General features: G+C 48.1%; 1 protein-coding gene across 1 annotated transcript in view; it reads right to left on the bottom strand.

Moving 5' to 3' along the window:
* Nucleotides 1-17,449, bottom strand: part of LOC147122474 (complexin-1) — a 312,708-nt gene that overhangs the window by 152,357 nt on the left and 142,902 nt on the right. Inside the window, exon 2 of the mRNA XM_086005399.1 lies at nt 834-947. Coding sequence (XP_085861525.1) covers nt 834-864 — 31 coding nt within the window. The 5' untranslated portion in view covers nt 865-947. The remainder of the gene's footprint in view (nt 1-833; nt 948-17,449) is intronic.

Below are 17,449 nucleotides of genomic sequence, written 5' to 3'. Positions count from 1 at the left end.
ATTTTTGACACCAATCCACATAAGGATAAATTAGGGCAGGTGACCAAAAACTTGGCCAAAGAAGTAGGTTTTAAGGAGCGTCTTAAAGGAGGAAAGAGAGGTAGAGGGGCGGAGAGGTTTAGGGAGAGAATTCCGGAGCTTAGGGCCCAGGCAACAGAAGGCACGACCACCAAAGGTGGAGCGATTATAATCAGGGATGCTCAAGTGGGCAGAATTAGAGGAGCGCGGATATCTTGGGGGGTTGTGGGGCTGAAGGAGATTACAGATATAGGAAGGAGAAAACAAGGATGAGAATTTTGAAATTGAGGTGCTGCTTAACCGGGAGGCAATGTAGGTCAGCGAGCGCAGGGGGTGATGGGTGAACGGGACTTGGTACGGGTTAGGACACGGGCAGCTGAGTTTTGGATGACCTCAAGTTTACGTAGGGTACGTAGACACATGTATTCAATGTCACGCGTCACGTCCGGTGGGAAGTTCAATGATGGCCGCCCCAGATCTGTCCCAACATCGGGGGAGAGAGGCTACAAGGTTGTAGCCACGATATCTCAGACATGCAATAAAGACCTATTTGAGTTTGCCCCTTGCACCCCACTGAGGAACGTGACTCAACAAGAAATACACACAAAACGTTATCTCAAACCTATGAATCCAACTCGAGAATTATTCGATCAGCTGACTGCTAATCCCGTGCCCAGTTCCAATCTATTGTTGGGCTCCTTGTGTGATTAAACTTACTGCACTTTGTTCCCTGCTCCTCACGTGTTGCCTGTGGAGACCCATGTCACACCCAGTTCCCAAGTGGATCCCCGTTTCTCCCTATGGTGCACACTTACCTCCCAGAGCTTGTTTCATAACAAAGTCCATGATCTTCTCCAATGATTTTTTGTACCTTGAACGCCAGCCGTTACATTCACGTTGCACAGAGACGGTCCTTAGAAATTGGTGACCTGAAAAAAACACACAAAAAAACTCAACATCGCCGCTTACCAAAGTTGAAAGCAACAATTTTTGCAAAACATTTAACTGAAAATGTAGAAATTATGGGGCTGTTCCGAAATCTTCAAGAACACTTCAGTTTTTATCTATCCAGTTAGTTTAAATAAAGAGTTTCCACATGAAACTGAACCACATCCACTGGGAAGGTTCCAGGCTGGTTTGGGGCTGGTCTGGGGTGTGATGGTGGTGCGGGATCTGCAATCAGCCTCAGGGTCCCTGCTCTGGGAGGGGAGGACAGGCCAGGGTTTCTGCTCGTGATCGTAGGCGGGGATTCTCGACGGACAAAGCGGACACTGGACGAGGACAGGATTAGACTGGGCCTACAATAGCCCCCTGACACTTAATGCGGAGGCTCACACGTGAAGAATGGTCATTTGAAGGCGGTGCCTGAGGATTGCTGGCACTCAGAAGATCAGACTGCAGCAAGCTCATCGCCTTTAGGAGAGGAGGGTCAATGGGAGAAAGTGAAAATCCTAAAATAGCCACTGTCCACATTGTACATAAGACACAAAACACACGTAGTAATGTTTCCTTTGCTTATATTTCCAGCAAAGTGACATAATGAAGTTATTTAGTTTATGTATGGCATCCCGTGATACCTAGAAAGATGCAATGTAGAGCTTCACCTCTGTTACTCCAACATGCATTTCTGCTTAACCCCCGAAAGGGTCTCCTGTAGCACCACCAGTATCTGGATGTCTCGAGAAGGTGAAAGACCTTATATAAATACAGTTTAACTTTGTTCTTTTATTTATTAGGCAAACTGAACTATGTTCAAACTGCAACTGCAAGTGCCTTGCAGACCCCTGTGGAACCCTCCACTATCTCACTGATATCTCCGATATCCTGCCCAGTAGCACCACACAGCCAGAAGCCGCTGCTCAGGGACCTGCTGTTAGTCCACGTCCTTTCTAAGACGAGCCTTTAGTCTGTGGCGCCTATTCCAGCCGTTTGCTCCAAACAAAAACGTTTTATTCATAGAATCATAGAATAGTTACAGCACAGAGGAGGCCATTCAGCCCGTCAAGCCCAATGCCAGCTCTCTACAAGAGCACCTCAGCTAGTCCCACTCCCCCGCCCTTTCCCCCTAGCCCTGCAAATCTTTTTCCCTCAGATACTTATCCAATTCCCTTTTGAAAGCCATGATTGAATCTGCCTCCACCACCCTTTCAGGCAGTGCATTCCAGATCCTAACCACTCGCTGCGTAAAAAAGTTTTTCCTCATGTCGCCATTGGATCTTCTGCCAATCACCTTAAATCAGTGTCCTCTGGTTCTCGACCCTTCCGCCAATGGGAACAGTTTCTCTCTCTCTACTCTGTCCAGGCCCCTCATGATTTTGAACACCTCTATCAAATCTCCTCTCAACCGTCTCTGCTCTAAGGAGAACAACCCCCAGCTTCTCCAGTCTATCCATGTAACTGAAGTCCCTCATCCCTGGAACCATTCTTGTAAATCTGTTCTGCACCCTCTCTAAGGCCTTCACATCCTTCCTAAAGTGCAGTGCCCAGAATTGGACCAATACTCCAGTTGAGGCCAAACCAGTGTTTTATAAAAGTTCATCATAACTTCTTTGCTTTTGGACTCTATGCCTCTATTTATGAAACCCAGGATCCCGTATGCTTTTTGAACCACTTGCTCAACCTGCCCTGCCACCTTCAATGATTTGTGCACATATACCCCCAGGTCTCTCTGTTCCTGCACCCCCTTTAGGATTGTACCCTTTAGTTTATATTTCCTCTCCTCGTTCTTCCTACCAAAATGTATCACTTCGCACTTTTCTGCGTTAAATTTCATCTGCCACGTGTCCGCCCGTTCCACCAGCCTGTCTGTGTCTTGTTGAAGTCTATCACTCTCCTCCTCACTGTTCACTATACTTCCAAGTTTTGTGTCATCCGCAAATTTTGAAATTGTGCCCTGTACACCCACGTCCAAATCATTAATATATATCAAGAAAAGCAGTGGTCCTAGTACCGACCCCTGGGGAACACCACTGTATACCTTCCTCCAGTCTGAAAAACAACCGTTCACCACTACTCTCTCTTTCCTGTCACTTAGCCAATTCCGTATCTATGCTGCCACTGTCCCCTTTATTCCATGGGCTTCAACTTTGCTGGCAAGCCTATTATGTGGCACTTTATCAAACACCTTTTGGAAGTCCATGTACATCACATCAACTGCATTACCTTCATCAACCCTCTCTGTTACCTCATTAAAAAACTCAATCAAGTTAGTTAAACTTTAACAAATCTGTGCTGGCTTTCCTTAATGAATCCACCCTTGTCCAAGCGACTGTTAACTTTGTCCCTGATTATCGATTCCAAAAGCTTCCCCACCACTGAGGTTAAACTGACTGGCCTGTAGTTGCTGGGTTTATCTTTACACCCTTTTTTGAACAAGGTTGTAACATTTGCAATTCTCCAGTCCTCTGGCACCACCCCCGTATCTAAGGAGGATTGGAAGATTATGGTCTGTACTTCCGCAATTTCCTCCTTCACTTCGCTCAGCATCCTGGGATGCATCCCATCCACTCCTGGTGACTTATCAACTTTAAGTTCAGACAGCCTTTCTAGTACCTCCTCTTTACCAATTTTTATCCCATCCAGTATCTCAACTATTTCCTCTTTCACTATGACTTTGGCAGCATCTTCTTCCTTGGTGAAGACAGATGCAAAATATTCATTTAGTACCTCAGCCATACCCTCTGCCTCCATACGTAGGTCTCCTTTTTGGTCCCTAATCAGCCCCACTCCTCCTCTTACTACCCGTTTACTATTTATATAGAAGATTTTTGGATTCCCTTTTATGTTGGCTGCCAATCTATTCGCATACCCTCTCTTTGCCCCTCGTATTTCCTTTTGCACATCCCCTCTGAACTTTCTATATTCAGCCTGATTCTCAGATGTATTCTTGACCTGACATCTGTCATATGCGCTCTTTTTCTGCTTCCTCTTACTCTCTATCTCTTTTGTCATCCAGGGAGCTCTGGCTTTGGTTGCCCTACCTTTCCCCCTCATGGGAATGTACCTCGACTATACCCGAACCATCTCCTCTTTAAGGAGTATTTGGAAAAGATCTGAGGCGGCATTAACACACTTGTAATTTTGATTTCAGGTAATGGTGTGAAACAGGCAATATTGATTCAGCTGCCCGTTGTCCAGAGAGCTGCGCGGCCTAGCGCGGCCTGTGCGGGACCTCCAGAGAGCTGCGCGGCCTAGCACGGTCTGTGCGGGACCTCCAGAGAGCTGCGCAGCCTAGCGCGGCCTGTGCGGGACCTACAGAGAGCTGCGCGGCCTGTGCGGGACCTCCAGAGAGCTGCGCGGCCTGTGCGGGACCTCCAGAGAGCTGCGCGGCCTAGCGCGGCCTGTGCGGGACCTCCAGAGAGCTGCGCGGCCTAGCGCGGCCTGTGTAGGACCTCCAGAGAGCTGCGCGGCCTGTGCGGGACCTCCAGAGAGCTGCGCGGCCTGTGCGGGACCTCCAGAGAGCTGCACGGCCTGTGCGGGACCTCCAGAGAGCTGCACGGACTAGCGCGGCCTGTGCGGGACCTCCAGAGAGCTGCGCGGCCTGTGCGCGGTCTGTGCGGGACCTCCAGAGAGCTGCACGGACTAGCGCGGCCTGTGCGGGACCTCCAGAGAGCTGCGCGGCCTGTGCGCGGTCTGTGCGGGACCTCCAGAGAGTTGCGCGGCCTGTGCGGGACCTCCAGAGGGCTGCGCGGATTAGCGGGAACGTTGGCGGACATACGCACAGGAACTTTGGGAATGGTAAAGCTAATTTCTTTTAATATCCTTTGAATTGTACAAAACCGTGTGCGATTCACAAAATGTTGCCATCTTTAAAATATAACGATCATTTAAACAGTTTTAATGTCCTTTCTTCATAAATTGCTGAAACCAATGAAACTGTCGGACTCGGCTGCTGATAATTATGTCTGATTTAAATTCCACAGTGGGAGATAACACTTGGCAGCTCTCTCCCAGCGGGCTAATCCTTCTCAGGGACTGACAGGCCACTTAACCAATATAATGATGTTTGTTTTTATAAACACTGATTATTTATTGCATGAAAAGTCTTTTATGAGAAGGCTGTTAGAAGTGATATACTCACCACATCATCCCTGTTCCAACAGGAAACTCCAACGGCTCTAAATTTAATTTGTCCCCATTTTATGGCCTAAAACGGGCCCAACAATGACCAATTTATCAGGGCCGAGTCTTGCACCCAATCAGTCCGCTGCTACATTGGGCAGGACTTCATTTTCTACCTGGATTCGTAAGTTCCTAAAAGGGCCAACTGGAGGCCGTTCAAAAACGTCCCAAAACCTTGAACTCCTCCTGACTCCACAAAGGGTAAGCAGGTCGCTGCCGGCCCCTCCTCACTAATGTTCCCTTTAGCCCTCTGGAGCTCTCGCGCAGCGCGCTTCACCGGCTTTGAAATGAGAAAAACCACGCATGTACGGTATTTTGAATCGGCCGCGCAGCCCATTCAAGAAAGAAAGAAAGACTTGCATTTCTATAGCGCCTTTCACAACCACCGGACGTCTCAAAGCGCTTTACAGCCAATGAAGTACTTTTTGAAGTGTAGTCACTGTTGTAATGTGGGAAACGCGGTAGCCAATTTGCGCACAGCAAGCTCCCACAAACAGCAATGTGATAATGACCAGATCATTTGTTTTTGTTATGTTGGTTGAGGGAGAAATATTGGCCAGGACACCGAGGAGAACTCCCCTGCTCTTCTTCAAAATAGTGCCATGGGATCTTTTACGTCCACCTGAGAGAGCAGACGGGGCCTCGGTTTAACGTCTCATCCAAAAGACTGTCCCTCAGACAGTGCAGCGCTCCCTCAGTACTGCACCTCCGACAGTGCGGCGCTCCCTCAGCACTGCCCCTCCGATAGTGTGGCGTTCCCCCAGTACTGCCCCTCCGATAGTGCGGCGTTCCCCCAGTACTGCACCTCCGACAGTGCGGCGCTCCCTCAGCACTGCCCCTCCGACAGTGCGGCGCTCCCTCAGTACTGCCCCTCCGACAGTGCGGCGCTCCCTCAGTACTGCACCTCTGACAGTGCGGCGCTCCCTCAGTATTGCCCCTCCGACAGTGCAGCACTCCCTCAGTACTGCACCTCCGACAGTGCGGCGCTCCCTCAGCACTGCCCCTCCGATAGTGCGGTGTTCCCCCAGTACTGCCCCTCCGACAGTGCGGCGCTCCCTCAGTACTGCCCCTCCGACAGTGCAGCGCTCCCTCAGTACTGCCCCTCCAATAGTGCGGCGTTCCCCCAGTACTGCACTGGGAGCGTCAGCCTAGATTTATGTGCTCAAGCCCCGGGAGTGGGGCGGCACACCCAAAAAAGAATTAAAGGGAACATTGCTCCTCACCCCTACCTCCCCCGATCGCCCCCCTCCGATCGCCCCCCTCCGATTGCACCCCTCCGATCACCCTCCTCCGATCGCCCCTCTGCGATCGCCCTCCTCCGATCGCCCCCCTCCGATCGCCCCCCTCCGATCGCCCTCCTCCGATCGCCCCCCTCCGAGCGCCCCCCCTCCGATCATCCCCCTCCGATCGCCCCCCTTTGATCGCCCCCCTCCGATCGCCCCCCCTCCGATCGCCCCCCTCAGATCGCCCCCCTCCGATCGCCCCCCTCCGATCGTCCCCCTCCGATCGTCCCTGTAGTGTCCGTGTGTAGATAAAGACACTGAAGACAGGAGTTGGTTCATAGGTATTTACTAAGCAAGTCTGGGGGGGGGTTCTCAAGGATATACACAATACACAGGCTTATATAGCCCACGTGGCAATTACCGGCATTACGCACACCTGGGGCTCTTAAAGGCACATACACCATAATTGTTCTTAAAGGCACATACACCACAATTCCTCCCCTTCTAGCTAACTAGTACATCATATTTTAAGTAATTATTAATTACATGTTATATGCAAAATAATATACATTGCTGTATTAATTAATTATAAGTTAGTCTCTCAGGAGGCTTCCTGACTCGGTCCGGATAACGCCTCGGGGGTGTAGTAGTTTCTGGTGGTGTAGTAGGTTCTTCTGGCAAGGCTGATTCGGCTTGAAGGCCAGTGTCGGGTTCATCGGGCTCCAGTATCACCGGATCGGAGGTAGATATGGGTATCTCTACTTCATCGTTAGATGTATAGAGTGGTGGTGTAGGTTGTCTCTTTTCGGATGACTTGATGATTTGGTCAGCATGGCGCCTTATTATGCTGTCTCCGATGTCCATGGTATACATCAGTGGTCCTAATCGTGTGCAGATAGTTCCAGGCTGCCATTTCTCGGTACGGTAGTCCCGGGCCAAAACCGGTTGGCCTATCTGGAAGGCCCTAGTTGGCGTTTCATTCATGCCCTGAAACTGCCGGTTCTCCACGTCCCTTCGGATGTTGGGCTTGACCAAATCCAGCCGGCATCTTAGGTTTCTATTGTAGAACATCATGGCGGGAGTTTGGTTAGTAACCATATGCGTTGCATTCCTATATGCAAATAAGAAGTTATCCACCTTGTGCTGAAGTTTTATGCCTTCATTACCCATGGCATTGATGACCTTCTTGAAGGTCTGGACAAACCTTTCAGCCAATCCATTGGTGGCGGGATGGTATGGGGCGGACGTGTAGTGCTTTACCCCATTGTTCTTTAAGAACTTTCTGAATTCTTCGGACACAAATTGCGGTCCATTATCAGAACATATCTGCTCCGGCAGCCCATTCCTGGCAAATATGGTCCTTAATACTGTGATGGTTTTTTCCGTGGTGGTGGAGGACATCTTTATTACCTCCGGCCACTTGGAGTGTGCATCAACTGCGATTAAGAACATTGAGTCCATAAATGGACCAGCAAAGTCGATGTGCATCCTTTGCCAGGGAGATGAGGGCCACTCCCATGGATGTAGAGGGGCCTGTGATGGAGCATTTTGGACCTTCTGGCATCCTAGGCAGCTCTTGGTCATGTCTTCGATGTCTCCATCGATACCTGGCCACCATACAAACGCCCTAGCTAGGTTCTTCATTTTCACTCCACCCAGATGCCCCTCGTGAAGCTCCTTTAGCACTTTATCCTGGAGTTTGGGTGGAATCACCACTCTGGATCCACACATCAAGGTTCCTCGGCACACTGACAGCTGTTCTCTTCTTTGCGAGAATGCTGGCAACAGTGGTTCGCCATGTGCTGGCCATCCCTTCACTGTTAAATCGTAGACCCGTGAGAGAGTAGGGTCATTTCTTGTCTCCCTTTCAATGGCAGAATTTGTCACCGGTAGACATTCCACTATGGTGGAGTGGAATATCTCTACTGGGTCTACTGTAGGTGCCTCTTCTATCGTTGGCAACGGTAGGCGTGATAAACCGTCAGCATTCCCATGCTGTTTTGACCCTTTGTATTCAATGTTGTATTGGTGTGCCCCTAGAAAAAGGGACCACCTCTGTAGTCTTTGTGCCATCATAATGGGGACACCTTTTTTAGGGTTGAATATGGAGATGAGGGGTTGATGGTCAGACAGCAAGGTAAATTTTTGTCTGTGTAGGTAATGGTTGAATTTCTTCACTCCCCATACCAGGCTGAGTGCTTCCCTGTCTATCTGGGCATAGTTACGCTCAGCTGAGTTCAATGAGCGTGACGCAAAAGCTATCGGCCGTTCCGAGCCATCAGGGAATCTATGGGACAATACCGCTCCTATGCCGTAAGGGGATGCATCGCACGCCAGTCTGATTGGTAGTGATGGGTTGTAATGAGCCAAAATTTTCTCGGATGTGACTAAGTCTTTACATTTATGGAAGGCACGTTTACAGTCTTCGTTCCATTTCCAAATCACTCCTGTCTGTAGAAGATCATTAAGAGGGTGTAGAATAGTTGATAAGTTCGGTAAAAATTTATGATAGTAATTTATTAATCCCAGGAATGACCTTAATTGTGAAACATTTTCAGGTGCTGGGGCTTTTATAACTGCTTCAATTTTTTCAGGTGACTTATGCAACCCTTCCTTATTAATTATGTGGCCACAATATGATATCTGATTTTGGAAAAATTCGCACTTGGGGCGATTTGCTCGTAGGCCCCGTTCTTTCAGCCTAGCGAGCACCTGCTCCAAATTGGCAAGGTGCTCGTTGTCGTTTTCTCCTGTTATAAGGATGTCGTCTAGGTAGCATTGAGTCCCCGGAATCCCTTGCAGGACTTGCTCCATAGCTCTTTGCCAGATAGCTGGAGCTGATGCTATTCCAAAAACCAGTCGATTGTACTGGTACAGGCCTTTGTGTGTGTTTATTGTGAGATACTTTTTAGAGGTCTCCTCAACCTCCATCTGTAGATATGCCTGTGCCAACTCAATTTTTGTGAAACGTTTCCCTCCGGATAGTGAGGCGAAAATATCTTCTATCCTCGGAAGAGGTTACTGTACCGTGTGAAGGACCGGGTTTACAGTCACCTTAAAGTCCCCACAGATGCGAATTTTTTTCTGTTCCTCAGAGCTATTTTTCAATGTTTTTTTCATGACTGGAACGATGGGTGTTGCCCATTCGCTCCAATCTATTTTGGATAATACGCCTGCCTTTTCCAAATTCTTCAGCTCTGCCTCGACTGCCAGACGTATTGCGTATGGCACCGGTCTTGCCTTAAAAAATTTTGGAATTGCTGTATCTTCCACTTTTATTGAGGCGGTGATGCCTTTCAAGGTTCCTAGTTTCTCTTGAAACACTTCTTTGGCGTTGGCCAAGATGTCTTTTAATCGTTCAGGTATGATGTCATCATTGTTTTTTTCCTTACTGGTCACCGTCAGTGCCTGAATGGAGTGCCAGTCTAAACGTATCTTCCTTATCCATTCACGTCCCAACAACGGTGGACCACCATCTTGTAGAATGTATAAATACAGCTTTTGTATTTCTTTGCTGTTGTATACCACAGGCACCCTTATTTTTCCTTTGGGGTAGACTTTCTGCCCCGTATATGTTTTTAAGATAATGGATGTGTCTTTTAGAGGTATATGCGAAAATAGCCTCTCGTAATCTCGTCGATTTATTACGGTTAGAGCTGATCCTGTATCTAGCTCCATTTTAACTGGGGACCCTGCTATTGTGAGGGTAACCCAAATGGTTTGGTAATCCTCTTTGGCAAGTACATTATGTAATTTGAGACAGCTTAGTCTCTTGTTTCCGGAGTCGCTATCGCTATTCTGGTCTTCGGAGCTATTGTCCGTCATCATTTGTACCTTCCTGTACTTTTCTTTATTGATTTTTTGTTTTCTGTGAGTGGATTTATTTTGTCCAGATTGGCATACCCGTGCAATGTGTCCAATCTTACCACATTGCCTGCATGCTTTGCCCTTGAACCAGCAGTCCCTCTGGTTATGGGTGGATCTGCCGCAGCGATAACATCTTCCGAACTCCTGTGTCATTTTATGGGTGCCGAAGTCCTGTGTCTCTTATTGTATCTCTGCAGCTCCTTTTGCTGCTGCTTCGTATGATACAGCCATACTGAAAGCTTTGTTCAATGTTAAATCTTTTTCAGAAAGCAGTCTTTTTTGTGTTCCTTCACTTAAGAGACCGCAAACAAATTTGTCTCGAAGATAATCCGATAGTCCTGCTCCGAATTGGCAGTACTTTGATAGCTTTCTTAATTCGGTTAGGTAATCAGCGTTACTTTCATTCTTGTGTTGATTTCTCTTGAAGAACTTGAATCGTTCCGCTATCAGCAGCGGTGTTGGGTTTAAATGCTCCTGCAGGGTATCAACAACTTCTTTAAAAGTCTTGTCCTTTGGTTTGGCTGGAGTGATTAAATTTCGTAACAGCCCGTATGTCTTCGCGCCCATTAAGTTCAGAAGTACTGAAGCTTTTTTTTCATCTGTTATTCCATTTACAGTGCAATAAACCTCTACTCTTTCCACGTATGTGGTCCAATCTTCTATTTCGCCATCAAAAGCCTCAATATTACCAGATTTAGGCATTTCAGAAAAGATATGGCGCTTCCCGTGCTTTTTTTTCTCTCTGTAGCAACGATATGGCGCTTCCCGCGCTTTCCCGCCGCTGCTACCGATAACAACGCTGTTTTACTGTGGTTTCCGTTTATTCACTGTTGGAGACTCGTTCCCGACGGAGGTCTAAACACTGACCTGCTTGCCGCGCCGGCCGTCTCTCGAGTGCACCCTCCCAGTCCGTTATTGCTTGCCTCCGATTTCGCTGCCTGTCTCAGCTGTAGAGCCCGCCGCTGGAGCTCCAGCCTGACGCCCAGGAAGGATTAGCGCAGTACCTGTCACCAGCTTGGCCAGCTGGTGAAACCACAGTTTCTCTTACTTCCTTGAGTCTTCTGGACGCTGGAGGAATCGATGTCCTTGAGGTGCTGCCGAATTGCAGGTAAGTCCGTTTCCACTTCGTCGCCACTGTAGTGTCCGTGTGTAGATAAAGACACTGAAGACAGGAGTTGGTTCATAGGTATTTACTAAGCAAGTCTGGGGGGGGTTTCTCAAGGATATACACAATACACAGGCTTATATAGCCCAAGTGGCAATTACCGGCATTACGCACACCTGGGGCTCTATAAAGGCACATACACCATAATTGCTCTTAAAGGCACATACACCACAGTCCCCCTCCGATCGCCCCCCTCCGATCACCCCTCTCCAATTGCCCTCCCTCCGATTCCCTCATTCCACCCCTCCCAATCGCTCCCCCCACTCCCTGACTGCCCTGAGGGCCTGGGCATGGGGCGGTATTGGTCAGCCCCGACAGGCGAGTTGTGTTGCGGAGCCTGATTGGTGCCATCAGCTCATCCGATTTATTGTGATAAGGCCCGAGGACGAATTTAAATCCTCCCTCCTCGGTCTTCTGTCCACAGTCCCCGGTCTTCGGTCCTCGACATTCAATCCTCTGACCTTGTTCCAGTCAGAGGCGAGAGTGCTACCACTGGGCCACGGCTAACACAGTCAAACCTGAGCCAGCAGAGGTTGACCCGGGGTCTGGTGGAGGTGAGGAGTGGCCTCAGGTATTGGTACCAGCGGAGCGCTGAGCAGTGGGAATGGAGACCAAGGACCACTGAAGCCTAGAGAGCCAGGAGGAGGGGAACGATAAATCCACGGGATCAGTGCATGGGAAGAGTTCAAAAAGAGTCACAGTCGTGGAGGAAGTTTGGAGATAAGTAGAGAGGGTGGAAAGGAAATAGCGACAAGGAAGTGATTAAATTTGGCTCATTATCCAATTGCTGTGATGTCTCATGTGTCTATTCTGGTTGGTCGACCATTCCCTGTCAATCTGCACAGAACGTGGTCATTTGGCTCATTGGGTTAATTATAATCCCGTGTCTTTGATTTCCAGAAGGAGTAGAATAGTGAGGTTCATGTCCTCCAACACTACTCGCCAGACAGAATCAGAACCAAACACGATTCTGTGCACTGGCGTATGTGACTCTTCATTTAACACTATTTCATAGGTATCATTTCATGCAATAGAATGAGGTAAGTAGCACGGAGTCCAGTTCTACAGAATACTGCTTCTACAGAGTACTAAACTCGGGAATTTGGTGAGTGAGGGAATTTTAAGGGTTAATCTCTTTCTAAAATTTAGTAAAATTTTGCATTTAACATTTGGCATTTAACTTAACTTTAATCTTAACTTGTAGTTTCTTTCACAGTGGCAAACAAGCTGCCTGCTCGTGGCAGTTGCACAGTTAATTAGGTGGCTAGCTAGAACTGGCCACCTGGTAATTACTGTCAGCAGGGACTGACTCAGGGCTTTGGAATCTCTGCTGGTATAAAGAACATAATGTAGGAATGTCTAGTTCCTGAGGTCCACTCAGGCGATCAAATAAATGAGGTTTAATGAAAAGCAACAGAGTTTAACGGATAACTTTTCGGAGGCTCCACGAGGACTGCTAGGACGGTCCCGTGGCTGACGTCATGACGTCATCGCGTTTGCCCGCGCTATTAAAGTGATCGCGCTCTGTACATGTAAACAGTGAAAACAAAGATACAGACTGCAGCCAACATATTATTAAAGGGAATTATATACAATTGACTGGAGTCCCTTAGTGGCTCCGCCACAATAAGAACATATGCCCTTCGAGTAGCTCCTCCATCCAGTAAGATCATGGCTGATCTTCTACCTCATCTCCACTTTCCTGCACTATCCCCATATCCCTTGATTCCCTTAATATTAAAAAATCTATCGATCTCGGTCTTGAATATACTCAACGACTGAGCCTCCACAGCCCTCTGAAAGATTCACCACCCTCTGAGTGAAGAAATTTCTCCTCATCTCAGTGCTAAATGGCCGACCCCTTATTCTGAGACTGTGACCCCTGGTTCTAGACTCTCCAGCCAGGGGAAACATCCTCCCTGCATCTACTCTGTCAAGCCCTGTAAGAATTGTGTATGTTTCAATGAGATCACCTCTCCTTCTTCTAAACTCTAGAGAATATAGGCCTAGTCTACTCAATCTCTCCTCATAGGACAGTCCCCCCATCCCAGGAACCAGTCTGGTGAACCTTTGTTGCACTCCCTCTATGGCAAGTATATCCTTCCTCAGGTAAGGAGACCAAAACTGTACACAATACTCCAGGTGTGGTCTCACCAGGGCCCTATATAATTGCAGTAAGACGTCTTTACTCTTATACTCAAATCCTCTTGTAATAAAGGCCAACAGACCATTTGCTTTCCTAATTGCTTGCTGTACCTGCATGTTAACTTTCAGTGATTCGTGTACAAGGATACCCAGGTCCCTCTGAACACCAACACTTCCCAGTCTCTCACCATTTAAAAAATACTCTGCTTTTCTATTTTTCCTACCAAAGTGGATAACTTCACATTTCTCCACATTACATTCCATTTGCCATGTTCTGGCTCATTCATTTAGCCTTGTCTATATCCCCTTGAAGCCTCCTTGCATCCTCCTCACAACTTACATTCCCACCCAGCTTTGTAAAAACAAGATGCTTTTGCTAACACACGGAGGTAAGTAGAACGGAGTCCAGTTCTACAGAGTATTGCTTCTACAGAGTACTAAACTCAGGAACTTGGTGAGTGAGGGAATTCGGTGATGTGGGGGTAAAAGGTGCTGCTTGATACATAAAAAAATATAAACAACTCAGGTTAAATTAGGACTGTGGGCTAAGTTACAGTAAATACCTAAAGCATATAACTAAATTTAATAAATTAAACAAGGTTATTACCTAGATTAAAACCTATTAATAGACAATTGAATATTTCAAAACGTGAAATCTTAATTAGTTAAATAAAATACAATAGAGGTGGCAGGGCAGGTGATGTGTTACAGCTGCAGCATGTGGGAGCTGGTGGACCCCAGTCTGATCCACAGCGACCACACCTGCAGTAAGTGTCTGCAGCTCGAGGAACTTCGGTTCAGAGTCGATGAGCTGGAGTCCGAGCTTCAGACACTGCGACATATCAGGGAGGGAGAAAGTTACCTGGACACTGTGTTCCAGGAGGCAGTCACACCCCTTAGGTTAAATATTTCAGATTTGGTCCGTGGTCAGGGACAGGTGGGTGTGACTACGAGTGAGGCAGGTATGGGGATCCAGAAGGTAGCATTGGAGGAGCCTCAGCCCTTGCACTTGTCCAACAGGTATGAGGTTCTTGCAGCCTGTGTGGACGAGAGCTGGGACTGCAGGGAGGATGGGCAAACTGACCACAGCACTGTGGTACAGGGGCCATTCAAGTTGGGGGAGTAAAAAGGAATGTAGTAGTGGTAGGGGACAGTATAGTTAGGGGGATAGATACTGTTCTCTGCATCCGAGAGCGTGAGCCCCGAAGGCTATGTTGCCTGCCCGGTGCCAGAGTTAAGGACATCTCCTTGGGGCTGGAGACGAACTTGGAGTGGGAGGGGGAGGATCCAGTTGTCGTGGTCCATGTAGGTACCAACAACATAGGTACGACTAAGAAAGCGGTTCTGTTGAGGGAGTATGAGGAGCTAGTGGTTAAATTAAAAAGCAGAACCACAAAAGGTAATAATCTCTGGATTACTACCTGAGCCACGAGCAAATTGGCATAGGGTCAATAAAATCAGAGAGTTGAATGCATGGCTTAAGGATTGGTGTGGGAGAAATGGGTTTTAATTCATGGGGCATTGGCACCAGTACTGGGGAAAGAGGGAGCTGTTTCGTTGGGACGGGCTTCACTTGAACCATGCTGGGACAAGTGCCCTGGTGAATCGAATAACTAGGGCTGTAGATGTAATGTATTTGGATTTCCAAAAGGCATTCGATAAGGTGCCACATAAAAGGTTAATGCACAACATAAGAACTCATGGTGTTGGAGGTAATATATTAGCATGGATAGAGGATTGGCTAACTAACAGAAAACAGAGAGTCGGGATAATGGGTCATTTTCAGGTTGGCAAACTGTAACTAGTGGAGTGCCACAGGGATCAGTGCTGGGGCTGCAACTATTTACAATCTATATTAATGACTTGGATGAAGGGACCGAGTGTACTGTAGCCAAATTTGCTGATGATACAAAGATAGGTGGGAAAGCAAGTTGTGAGGAGGACACAAAGGGCTAGATTTTCGTGGAGCCATCAGGCGGGGTTTCAGGCGCGTGGGGGGGGGAAATCCCAAATTTGGGGGTCCCGACACCATCCCGCCCAAAACCCCGCCCCACGTAAGTTTCAGGGGCGGCGGGTACCCGCCCCGCACTGGGACCCGCCGAAACCAGGCAGGAAGGGATTAGTGCCAATTAACTGCCAACAGGCAGTTTTTAGCCTACTCCCTATTTTGAGGGGCTTCGTGTGGGTTTCCCGACGGCTCCAAACCACGCCAGGTTAGAGCAGGCGGGCCGTCGGGTTGAAGGAGTTGGAGGGGTCGCGATGTTGGCGCTCAGGTGAGTGATGGGTGCATGAGTGTAAAGGTAAGTGTGTTTGGTGCGTCTAAAGTGTGTAAAGAACTTTTACTTACCTGTACTTACCTTCACAGCCTTTCTTCCTGTAGCCGTTGGGAGCCCATCACTCAGCCGGAACTGAAAGCTGAACGGCTGCGATCTGTGAAAAGTGACAGCCTTCAGCTTTGAGTGCCATTAAGAGTTCTAACTGAGTCTGTGCAGAATGACTCATGGTAGAACTCAGAGTGTCAGTGTTTGACAGCTTCAAACAGCTTGACAGATGAAATTTCAGTCTGTGACGCCACCTGTTGCTGGGTGGCCCTTAATTGGCCTGTTGAGCCCGCCCAGCGGGCTCAACAAGATCAATCAAGGGAAAATCGCTCGGATTGGCCGGACGTCGAAATAGGCGGGTCAAAAACCCGAAAGGGGAAGTCCCGCCTTCTTCCCAACAGGTTCGGGAAAATCTACCCCAAAGAGTCTGCAAAGGGATATAGAGAGGTTCAGTGAGTGGGCAAAACATTGGCAGATGGAGTATAATGTGGGAAAATGTGAGGTTATCCACTTTGGTAGGAAGAATAGAAAAGCAAATTATTATTAAAATGGGGAGAGACTACAGAATGCGGCGGTACAGAGGGATCTGGGGGTCCTTGTACATGAGTCACAAAATGTTTGCATGCAGGTACAGCAAGTAATTAGGAAGGCAAATGGAATGTTGGCCCTTATTGCAAGGGGGATGGAGTATAAAAGTAGGGAAGTCCTGCTACAACTGTACAGGGCGCTGGTGAGACCACACCTGGAGTACTGCGTACAGTTTTGGTCTCCTTATTTAAGGAGGGATATACTTGTATTGGAAGCAGTTCAGAGAAGGTTCTCGAGGTTGATTCCGGAGATGAAGGGGTTGTCTTATGAAGAAAGGTTGAGCAGGTTGGGTCTATACTCATTGGAGTTTAGACGAATGAGAGGGGATCTTATTAAAACATATAAGATTCTGAAGGGGCTTGACAGGGTAGATGCAGAGAGGATGTTTCCCCTCATGGGGGAATCTAGAACTCGGGGGCACAGGCTCAGGATAAGGGGTCGCCCATTTAAGACTGAGATGAGGAGGAATTTCTTCACAGAGGGTCGTGAATCTCTGGAATTTTCTACCCCGGAGAGCTGTGGAGGCGGAGTCACTGAATATATTCAAGGTGGAGATTGACAGATATTTGAGCTCCAGGGGAGTCAAGGGTTATGGGGAGCGGGCGGGAAAGTGGAGTTGAGGCCAAGATCAGATCAGCCATGATCTTATTGAATGGCAGAGCAGGCTCGAGGGGCCGAATGGCCGACTTCTGCTCCTATTTCTTATGTTCTTATTCCGATAGCTGTTTGGGAAAGTTAGCATGTCTGCCTTTCAGAACTTAAAGGACGTAGGCAACAAGTGAATGTTCGATTAAAAGTCCGAAATTCAGAAGCTGCCTTTATTTACCCCTCCTTTGGCAGGAGGCAATCCGGATTTGAACAAAACGTGCCCCAGACAGCAGTCGGCATTTAGATTTCCGCTGCTATTTTCACTTTTGTGCAGTCAACAAAATTCCACAGCTGTGTGACTTTCTATAAATAATCACCTCGCGTCACACAGCTGAATAAAGGCTTTACCAGAA

The sequence above is a fragment of the Somniosus microcephalus genome, chromosome 2 (assembly GCF_052327205.1).
Source record: "Somniosus microcephalus isolate GS21.2 chromosome 2, FLI_Smic_1.0, whole genome shotgun sequence".
NCBI classification, from domain to species: domain Eukaryota; kingdom Metazoa; phylum Chordata; class Chondrichthyes; order Squaliformes; family Somniosidae; genus Somniosus; species Somniosus microcephalus.
The sequence above is the reverse complement of the archived record's forward strand: the minus strand, read 5'-3'. Positions and strand labels throughout refer to the sequence as shown.